A 12015-nucleotide genomic window follows, 5' to 3' on the forward strand; every position below is an offset into this window, starting at 1 on the left:
AAATGAACTACCACGATAAACTCTCTGAGATACGAAACAGGTTGGATATCGTCCAAGCTTATTCAGACGACTACTTTACTCCCGTTGAGACTGTTCGTAGCCAAGTTTCACATTTTTTCACATTGATATTAAAATATATGGCACCGTTGTTTTAAATTTTATTTTCTTCCTGCGTGTATATAATCATTAGCTGGCAAATGAGAAAGTGACAAATTTGTTTTAAATCTCAATTAATTTCAAACTTTAATTAATCTTCAAATTAATTACCGCAGTTATTCGTTAAACGAAATGTACAGTTCATGTAATACAATTTGTTACATTATTTATTGTTACGTTACATTGAAATTGATCTTTCTAAACTTTGTTGATTTTAAATTGATATAGTCAAAATTTAATACATCGATACCAAAAAAAGAGTTTATTTTCATAGTCATTATTACTTTTTATGGTATATATAGGAAATAAGAATGATGGATAAAATAGGGATTGATTTTGCTCTAAAAAATGTAACGTATATTATACACGTAATCTTATACTTTGAGTTGTTCAATTCTTATGGTAGCATTTTTATGTATTTGTCTAAAGTCGTGAAGAAGCAATCAAAATTCGTCTAAAAGGAAATAGTCGTATTAATTAAAAGTGTTTTTAAGATAAATTTACTACCATTTTGGACAAATAAAAATACTACCATTGTATTCAGCAAATCAAAAAGCATAAAATTACATGTACATATAAAACATAATTACTCTGTTCATAAATATATAATACTTTTTTAGATAAAAATAAGCACACAGTGAGAGATTATCTTAAACGCACTTTGGACGAACGCAATAATTATGCAAACTTTGCAAATCTAACGCAGATGCACATAACAATATCGATGAGGCAAAAGATTCCGAAAGAGAAATATTGCAAATTCTTAACCGAGATTCGCCTAAATTCAGAATCAAATGACATGAACTTTGTTACGATTGTAGTTTCGTGGATTTATTGCGAACAGCAGCCTAGCAATTCGTAAAAAAAAAAACAAAAAAAGAAACAAGAGAAAAAAATACAGGAACTCAACAAACTCACGAATACAGATTAGCAGGTTGCCTGGATCGGGAATTTCGCATAGCGACAAAGCATACCACGTCGTGTCAATCGGGCGGAATTGGATTAATGAAAAATACCTGTCGATTGTCAGCGAATTGCCCGTCAAAATTACCACAGTGATATCAAAGCGATTGTGTACCATTTAAACGAAATAAATCTATTAATATTCTTTTCATGTAGTACATCTCTTCTTCATTATATATGTATTAATATTATACATATATATATATATATATATATATATATATATATATATATATATATACTACATGAAAATAATATTAACAGATTTATTTCGTTTAAATGGTACACAATCGCTTTGATATCACTGTGGTAATTTTGACGGCAATTCGCTGACTATCAACAGATATTTTTCATTAATTCAATTCCGCCCGATTGACACGACATGGTATGCTTTGTCGCTATGCGAAATTGACTATATGTATTAATATTAAATATATATTAATTAAAATAATACCCGTATAAATAAGATCTAATAGAAGAAACACGTTTGTTTCATTTAATTAAATTTAATAAATATAAAAGTCATTATACATACAAAAAACACACAGTTTTATATCAAAATCTTTCGCTTTGAAATCCAATTTAATATAACCACGATTAATTTGCTTACGAAAATAAGCCGGAAAACTTATCCCGCTGATGGCGACTTCGCTCGTATCTACCACATCGATTAAGATATGTAAACAAAATTTGTATGATACGCGTGTATTCTACGAAATAATGTTTGTAAATAAACTCTGTCTATCATATTAACAAGCTCAAACAAGATTTACTTGATACCAAACAGAAGATACATGATACATGCATGTCTATGATATAACGGTTCATATAACATTTCCTGTAACCGTAATGCAATTTTACATTTGCCATACAATCGGGCGCGTGTAGCTGATATTAACGGTTTAATATTTCCAGATTAAGTTCAATACGAGTAAATAAAATACGTAATCCAAATAATTCTCCAACATATGTATTTATTTCACAGAGTTTAACGATTATTACGCATATAAACGCGCACTGATATTACGCAGTAAATTTATGTGAAAATATTTTTCTCTCTTATTCTAAATATTAATAACTTTGGGGAAATCGGTAATCAATCTCTTAAAATTTGCTTCAAAAAATTATCTTTACAAAAGTATATAGTAATCAATTGGATAATAGGTGTGTGATATGATAAACGTGAAACGCGGATGGCCACACTATTAATCTTTCATAAAAACGATTATGTACATATATTTATATATGTATGTATATGTATGTGTAAATATATATATATATATATATATATATATATATATATATATATATATGCATGTATGAGTTGTCAGGAAGTAGATATATTGTTAATAATGTAGATAATACTGAATTCACGGATAACATCTGGTCCGATGCTAAAGGTGTCGTTAATATGCCATGTAGGAGATAAGGGCATAGTTAACATACCGATGGCGATAGGAGCACATGCGTTTAACACTTCGCTATACGGGGAACATACGGTTAATACATCATCGAGTACGTGTACATCCGGTTAACACCGATTTCTCATCACATTGCGCTCAAGATTCTCCCGACCTGCTGAAATAACCGATAATTTTAATTTATAAGTGATTACGTTAAAAATTATCACATTGATGTATTATTATCAAAATATGAATACTCTACATATTTTTTTTACTTGAACTATTTTGACACTTTATACGTACTTTTGAAATTTTTAAACTTTTAATTAAGTACTATTATATTAAAGCAAAATCCACTCGTATATAATTGAATAAAAAGTAATACTTCTTTATCCAATGGAATGTCTGAAATTAATTAAAAAATTTCTATTATTATCAACTTAAATATGCTTAAATTTTAAAAATAATTACCAATTAGATTTTCGCATTGAAAAGGAGAATCGAATCGATTTCGTATATTAATAACAAAATTCACAAGATAAAAATAGTTGCAGCAAGAATCTAGCTCACGTTGTATACGTCATTTAAAGAGAACACGTTGTCAGAATATATCAAGAAATCGATTTCTCTTACATATTCTCGAATGGTAAGCAGATGCAAATATAGTTTTTACTTATTCTAACAACGTGTTCTTCTTATAAGACACTTCGATCCTACAATGCAACTTACTACCTTTACACGCGCAACGAATTTTGAATCGCTGCAATACTTAATCCTGATCGAAACTGTCCAATTATTATGATTTATAATATCAATACAAAGTGAATCGGAGTTTATATACTACATAGTGTATATCGCACAATTTAAGAGCACTTTTGATCGAAGAATCGACGATGAAATGCGACTGAAGTAGCTTTCGACATTTTCGCGAAGAAATCAAATCGATTGGAACGAGCTTAAAATTGATGATAAGCTCTTGATGGAATAAAAGCACGATAATAATAATGAAACAAGAGGAATAATTGAACAGTTTTTGACGCAGCAAGATCCGTATTTGTAGTGTATCTATCCGTACCTACCTATCGTGTGTACAAAATAATCCTAGATCAGAGAATTACGGGCATTCCAATTCTATCTGTAGTATACATGCGGGAAAGGAGAATAATCTGATACTGAACTAATAGATATTGAACACTAATCAATGGCGATGCAAGCGGATCAACTAAAGATAGAGAGAGCAAGAGATATTGACAAAAATTACTACTCCTGGTGACCTATTTTAGACATTGCGTATTTATTCCGCTCGGATTACGATCCGCGCTGAAAATTTGAAGTCTGTAATTATGTTCATTCCGTCATGGCGACTCTACATCGTTAGCGAAACCCCTATTTAAAGCGATATAGACACTGAATAACGAATTTATTACGTATTTTCAAGCGGTTAAAATCATGTACGAATGAATGAGATTGTCGAATAAATGAAACGACAACGTAACAATCGTTTAATAAAATATTAATTTCTATTTCTCACTATTTTTCAATATTTTTTACGAGTCCTAACTAAATACTCTCTAATAAAACGAATATCACATTCCGTGTCAATCGTATTCCAATGTCTACCTTGTTACTTCACTTAATTCTCCGTCCATTAAGTAAGGCCTAAACAGGATGCCATCTAAATGCAGGATACGCGGCTTTCCTAAGAAGTTTAAGTGCTACGCCAAAGTAACTTCGTAATTTCAAGTTAAAATATACCTGTGTTTCGTGCAACACAATTAGCGCGGAGTATGCTGTTGCTCGTGTATACGCAGAAAGTTGAAATTAATCTAAACTTATTGCCCTAGAAAGTCGCAACTTTTTATTAGAGACAGGGTTAACTCGTACTAACAAATCTGCGACGCAAACTCTCTCTCTCTCTCCCTCTCTCTCTCTCTCTCTCTCTCTCTCTCTCTCTCTTTCTCTCTCTCTCTCTCTCTCTCTGACACTATAAACCTCAATTAATACGAGGTTACTAAGTTTAAAAAAAATTCTTTCCAAGTGCGTATTTTATTAAGATATATAAGATTTTATCATAAAATACATTTTACAATATAAAATATTATAAAATATTATAAAATATATTTTATTATAAAATATATAAAACTGCTATTTATCTAACAGTATAGATCATTACACATTTCAATATTTTACATTTTTTTCGATAAAAAAACAAAGGGAAAAAATCGGATATTTTTGCTGAAAATTGCACTTCGGTATTTAACATGGAATTAAAAAAAATCAATACATTAATACCATCGTGTGTTTATAATTAACTTATATACATAATATATACATTTTACCTCCAAGTATTAAATTTCTCGCCTGTCTCATATTACCATCCTCCCTTCTCTTTTACACGGGTCATGGATCATTCGCTGATGCATCCACCTTATCGAGAGCTCGACCACCGAAGAAGTATCGTCTGCATTTCGCAAAGTGTATCTCATTACATACTAGAAACCGATAGTAATCCACTATCTACAACCCATTAATAAACCGCGCGTTACTTTCAGGTTTTTATTCGTGGCGTAATCCGGACGTGGGCTCTTGGTTCATACAGGCACTTTGCGAGGAGCTGGATCTTCACGGATGTAAACGCGATCTACTCAGCCTAATGACCTCCGTAAACCGTCGCGTCGCCATCGAATATCAATCGTACGTGCCGCAAAACGAGAGATATCATGGAAAGAAGCAAATCCCATCGATTGTCTCCATGTTGACCCGACTCGTGTATTTTCCCGATAAGTGTACACCGATACCGGACGACCTCGATGACGTATCGGAGAAAAAAAAGTCGCAGGTTTGCGAAAAAGTAACGTAAAACATGAAGGAACGTACGTTCGCGTTTCTCGAACGCGAAGAAAAATGATGGATTTTCCGTCGGAAACTGACAAATTGATTTCAATTATTTTCATACATCAAATTTGAAAAATGATCATGGATCCGCGTGACTCATCAAATACGGTTAGATCGTGTTGTGATCAAGTGTATATACTCGAGTTGAAATTTTCCTCTTATTTTTAATCTCATTTTTCTCACACTTATGAAACGGCTCCTAGAAGCTTTCAATATATTTAATTTTTATAGAAATTAAGCTTCTTATTTGTAAAAATTTATTGCTAAAATTAGCAATAAATAAACAATTTTGAGTGTAGATTTAAAAGGAGGAACTTTCGACATAACTTTAGATTAAGTAGTTTTAAAAGAGAATCTAGTTATCTAAAATATCAAAGATGTTTTATATTGAAAATTGAGATTAGAAATAGGAGAAAGATTAATTCACTCGGATTTAAACGATATAAATACGCAAAAAATAGAAATTTAGTTAAAAAAAAATATATAGACAATTTTCTACATTTCTATCGTTATTTTATTAGATATTAGATGAGATAAAACGATGGAATATCTTCAAATACTTCAAATATTTATACTGCCATTATATTTAATCAAATACTGTCCATTTAAATTATCTTATTCAAGTTCGACTTTAAGATTCGATATTATTACTAATATCTTTTTGTTTGTCAATAAGATATAAAATATACATTATTAGAATACTCTATCTGTTATTGTTAAACTAAAATAGCAAATTAAACATAAATAGATTGCAAAAGTGCTTAATATCTGGATAATGCTTATTTAATGTTCTATGCGTTTATTGTATAATTGAGTAAGTAAATTATGGAATATCACGTAAAGAGCATAATGTTAATAATGCTTGGCAAAGGAAAATAAATCGTCAGAACGTATTAAGCGATATACCACGAATTATTATATTATAATCAAGTTCGCTATATTATTTCAAATTAATATGCTAATTACATGTGCTGGGCTCTCGGGAGTGGTAAAGGCTGTTATCACATAACAACCAAGAATAATAATAATTAATGGTCTTTCACTATTTACTACATCAGTCACGATGATGTATCGACTATAACCGAGTGGAATAATACAAAGAAAAGATATAAAATAAAAGATATAAATTTAATTTCAACATCTCGTTGATCAAAATTCGATTCCAAATTAATTTACAAATTTCTTGAAAAGATATTGTATATGTGAGTCTCTAAATTTTCTCTGTGTAAGGCGGATTACACGAAAGGAAAATTTCTCCAAATCATCCATAACAAATGTTGAACGCGAGCTTCAAGCGTTTACCAAGAGAAATCAGTGAGGATTAATTATATCCTCATACCATCGGTGCATCGACGATAGGTCTATTAAACGCAGTGCGTGTGATTGCGATGGCATGTTCAATGTTGGATTAGATACTTGCGGTCAAAGGAGTTAGACGTACGTATAGATGCTACTAAGCTTTGTGTTAGAAGACGCGAAGTGGAGAATCTCCGTGAATTATGCCGTTAACCAGATGCAAATTATCGCGAATTACAATCTCCTTCGTGCACGAGTAGATCGATCTACAACGATAATACAGACAGCTCCATATTGTGTGGGAATCTCGGCATCGCTTAATCGCGTTGTTACACATGGCGTATATATATATATATATATATATATATATATATATATAACGCCATAAATGCTTTTGCAAGAGATAAATAAAACTAGCAAATAATAATGAATATAAATAGCTATAATGCATAAAAATCTAGTGAACAAAACATGATTTTTTTATAAAATTATAATATTTTTATTCTTCTAAATTATTAATAATTTTTGAATTTTCATGTAACATCTCATATGTCGTTTATTTTAAAAACACAATAAAAGATAAAAATATTAAAAATATTATGAAAGTTTATGCGCTGCGTCGATTTATTTGCAGTCTAATTAAAAGAAATTTATAATGTTTCAATATATCAGCTATAAATAATACGGAAAATGATAAAATCTCTTATTTCATTTTTAATATAATTAAAAAAAAACATAGATTTATGCAGCTCTCTTAAGCTGGCAGGACCAAATCAGCAAAATCAAATGGGACCAAATGGATTATCATAAGAGTTAATCAATTATGTTAACAATTGCTAATTATAAAGAATATAATTAGCTAATCGTATTTTAAAGAATAATACGGTATATATATAAAGTACGCATACATATTCCTTCGAAGGTCGCCGTACATATGACAAGAGCAACAACGCGCCACGTCTGTAAAGGTCGAGCGCCGAACACTGTGTGACGATGTAAGATAACAAATTCCTTATGCCTATAAAATAATATACGTAGGTATGCCGAATATCCTTTGTAAAAAATAGTGACGCGTCCTTGTTTGTATCCTTGGTATGCGTGACGTAGGAAGACACGGCATAGGACATAGTGGGGGAAGGCAAGTGGGGGAAAGGACCGCCGCGTCGCGCAGAAAGCAGAGAGACGAAAAAATTATTATTGTTCAGCCAACGTTCGCGAGAGTTAACAAGTACGTATTCGACATACATATGTCGTATTATTTTATAGGCATAAGGAATTTATTATCTTACATCGTCACACAGTGTTCGGCGCTCGACCTTTACAGACGTAGCGCGCTGTTGCTCTTGTCATATGTACGGCGACGTTCGAAGGAATAGGTATGCGTACTTTATATATACCGTATTATTCTTTAAAATACGATTAGCTAATTATAATCTTTATAATTAGCAATTGTTAACATAATTAATTAACTCTTATGATAAACTACACGTAAGAATATTAGCTCTCTTAAGCTGGCAGGCAAATCAGCAAAATCAAATGGAACCTAATGGATTATTTAGTACTTATTTTGTACCACCAAAAACAATTTTGTACTCCATGCCAATTCAGAAAAAATCGTGGCGCTGCTAACTTAAAATTAAGCTAGCAGGACCAAAAAAAATTTTTTAAATAAATAAAACAAAACAGATACAATTAGTACTGAATTTGTACTAATTTGTACCACCGAAAATAAATTTATACCACCGAAAAGCTTAAGAGAGCTGATTTATGCTACTAATTAGTAGCAATTAATAATGACAGTATTATAGATTACGCGAAAAAGAAGATAAATGCAAAAGGAAAGAAGATTATATTTTTTTATACTGCACGAGATATTATGAATAATAATCAAATCGAGTCATAATAGCTCGCAGAAATCATTCATTATTTTTTAAGCAAAGAATACAATATATAATCATTTATAATTGATTTGTTTCTCCATATCAGTTTTGTTGATACACGTATTTTTACTGATTTATCATATGTTTCGCGCGTTATATACATTACTTAATCACTTACCTGAAAAAAAACAGGCCAAAAAACAATCGCGTTAATCTTTACTAAGATCTTAACTAAGATATTTTTAATACTCGATACAAAACCAGCTTTACTTCTCTTTCCCTCTTTTTTCTTTTCCTTTAACAATTTAACAACATATGTATAAGTAAAATAATTAAAATAGTTTAACAGAATTATTTTCTTTCAAAAAATGATACTAATACTATATAATAAAAAAATTTACGCGCGATACAAAATAATCTTTTCATTTCTCCTAAAGGTAGAATATATTTCGACGTATCTGCCAAATATAATTTGTCACGAATCAAGAAAATATCATTCGCAATTTCAAACTTTCGATCGTAACGCATTCCACGTATTAGCGTAAGAACACCGTGAAGCGAAACGCAAACGATAAGAAGACGATTCAATCATTGACGCGAGAAAGGGGTCCAGCTGTCGAAGAAATTCTTCGAGTCGTTTTGACTTTCCAGACTGGCAGTTCGAGCGATTGCGAATCGACCTTATCTCCTCAGGTTGCTAAGTGAAGCTCTCGAAGAAACGAGCGCTCGAAACTGCACGGATGGCGTGTCTCAAACACGATCAAAGGATTTCGGTTTTCGTGAAAGCCCCTCTCGCTCTCTCCCTCTCTCTCACATCTCTTTATCGACGTTTGTGAAGTACACCACGTGAAGTAGAGGTATGCCGAGCACTAGACTCGACGATCGTGTCGTTTGTTACGATCAATATCGACGCGTCCAAGAGTTGCGAACAACTTTGCATGCAAACGGTAACATCGCATTTTTATATTCCCAGATGTTTGATATTTCACTGCTTATTCATTGCCTGGCGACATTAAGCTTCCTCTCGCATATATCGTCAAACGTCAACTCTTTCTCTTGCTTTTTTGGCGTGCGAAATGTCGACTTTTCTTTACTGCAAACAATGCTCTGACATATTTTTTTAACCCGCCAACCGTTATATTTTATAATCTTATAAAATAAATCATGCGAGATGTCGCGTAACTTGCACGCAAAAATATAAATAAATGTATTTTATGAATAAAATGTATGAGTTTATTTAGATTTATCTTTGTTCATCAAACTCTATAATTCTTAGATATTTAAAAAAAAAGGATATCGCAAGATTTAATGAAATGTAGATATGTAAAACGATTCAAATAGATAAAATTATCTAGATTTTTATAAATAAAATTATTTATATATACTTAACTATTAACTAAATAAATAAAAAAAAAAAAAGCAATTTTTCACGTGTAAGAAGAATTGTAACATGAGCGATGTAGTGTTGCAAGTAGTATAGTATTTCATCTTCGAAATGAGTTTCGACTCGATACAGCTAAAAGTAATAAATCAACACTATACACACATATACAGAGAGAGAGAGAGAGAGAGGGGTGGCTGTATTGTCGATATACTAGACGAAAAGATAAGTTACAAGATGTTACATTATGTGTGCAACACGCGCGGCTCCCGACGACATAATTTTAGAAACTCTCGTAATACAAGAGGGTTAATCTGCTCCTATCTCCGAGAAAATCGAGAAATCGCAATCGAGAAACTGCGCTGTGTTCTTATAGCTAATCACCCTTTGCCGCGGTGCAATCTGCAGTGTACATCCGATGTAATTCTGAGAAAATGAAAGCAACGCAGCAGAGCATTCCAAGACAGCGGTAAACTAAGGTACTATTCATCTTAATCCTATTTACAAGCTCTGTGTGGGTGCGCTAAATTCTATTCCGTTCGCACTTGCGGATATTACTGTTTCAGTTTTCGATTGAGAGTGTCGTCTTTCTTGAGTTCTACGTGGTGCCATCGAGCTCGTGAAATAGAACACAATGGTAAGAGCAGTCCTTGCTTTTAGAAATTGCTCGACTTCATTAGCACGCGCGTTGGCACCCAAGAACCTGTCATAGCATTAGAAATTACTCTCGATCCTCGTTAAACTGTTGAACAAATGTAAAGTAGAGTAAACTAAGTACAGGTATCTCAAAATAAAAAGCAATTTTTCTGCGTTTCATTAGCATAGTGATTAGTAGGAAATGATTCGAGATAATCTTTTTCTTTATCTTTTAAAAATTTTTAAATAATAAAATTAATTTGATGAAAGGGAAAGAGAGAAAAAACGAGTTATATTTTTCAACTTGTTCGTTTACAATTGTATGAAATACGATGAAAGGATTTGCCTAAACGTCAAATGCCAGATAAATTATGCCAATCTCACATTGAGTGACGTTCATCGACGTTACGGATTAACGCGACTATGAAATTCTGCCATGATTGACCATCACGATGTTATTAACCATCGCTAATTCTCACCGACCGTCAACTCGCCACTAAAACACATCGCGGCTCTCGCGGAAATGGTCCCAAGAGTGATGACCAGATAAAAGGGGTGAAAGGGGACAGTAGGGTCGACGCAAATTACCCCGAACGATCGGGACGGTGTGTCTCCATACCGTTCGACATCAGGATATAATCCGTTTTGATCCGCGAATGCCTCTCGGTAGGTCGCGATAGCGGGTGTGATCGTTTTGGACCTCTCGACCGAGAAGTTTTGACGCGATTCACGAGGCGTCATCGTTTCGCCCTCCGTCGGCGACCCGGTCAGCACTTTTGCCACGAGTCACGCTGACGGCCACGTAATCTTTTTGCTCAACCTCTTTCGGTATTCGAGCCATAATTCCGAAGACCGACGAGATATCCTTCGACCGTCGCGTTGTAACTGTCAAAGTGTAAATATGGTCGCCTTTTTTGGCGCAACATCAAACGTTAAGATCGCCAAAGCGTTGCCACAACACATAGGGCTGAGAATCATCTCCCCTTCCCTCTTCCCCGTTTCCATCATCCGCGTCTATCTTGTGATATCTATGCAAAATAAAACTCCGCTTTTCCAATACGTTTCATCCGCTTTCATTTTTGCTACGTTTTATCATATATCGTTGATTACATCGTTCTTCAGTTGCAGCTCAACGTCAAACGACGAGTGGGATATAACGCTTCGGAGATATTTTTACAAAATGATCTCTCTTCCCTTACACATATCGTGATAATAAAACTCTGTCATACATACATATAACTGTGCATTACATTATATATATAACTATATATTGTATATATGCAACTTTTTCTTATGTGTTTTTAATCTGTTAAAAATTATCCAAAATTCCCGAAATGTTTATATTTTTATAAAATAATATTTAAAGACTTCGTCCTATCCTACAATTATTGTGCCTGACTTTTAT

The 12015-nt window shown here is 32.7% G+C and overlaps 2 protein-coding genes and 1 long non-coding RNA gene across 4 annotated transcripts in view; 2 read left to right on the plus strand and 1 right to left on the minus strand.

Moving 5' to 3' along the window:
- The window catches only part of LOC140672409 (caspase-1-like), a 34518-nt gene extending 27402 nt beyond the window's left edge, over positions 1–7116 (plus strand). The window contains exon 5 of the mRNA XM_072904555.1: positions 5075–7116. Coding sequence (XP_072760656.1) covers positions 5075–5382 — 308 coding nt within the window. The 3' untranslated portion in view covers positions 5383–7116. The remainder of the gene's footprint in view (positions 1–5074) is intronic.
- LOC140672407 (alkaline phosphatase) overlaps positions 1–12015 on the minus strand; it is a 182593-nt gene that overhangs the window by 90732 nt on the left and 79846 nt on the right. The window lies entirely within an intron of this gene.
- Positions 7292–12015, plus strand: part of LOC140672413 (uncharacterized) — a 90313-nt gene continuing 85589 nt past the window's right edge. Inside the window, exon 1 of one of the 2 annotated variants that reach the window (XR_012047888.1) lies at positions 7292–8089. This is a non-coding gene — a long non-coding RNA (uncharacterized lncRNA). The remainder of the gene's footprint in view (positions 8090–12015) is intronic. The other variant, XR_012047887.1, reaches the window with a different exon arrangement.

This window comes from Anoplolepis gracilipes, chromosome 13 (assembly GCF_047496725.1).
Source record: "Anoplolepis gracilipes chromosome 13, ASM4749672v1, whole genome shotgun sequence".
In the NCBI taxonomy this organism is placed as follows: Eukaryota; Metazoa; Arthropoda; class Insecta; order Hymenoptera; family Formicidae; genus Anoplolepis; species Anoplolepis gracilipes.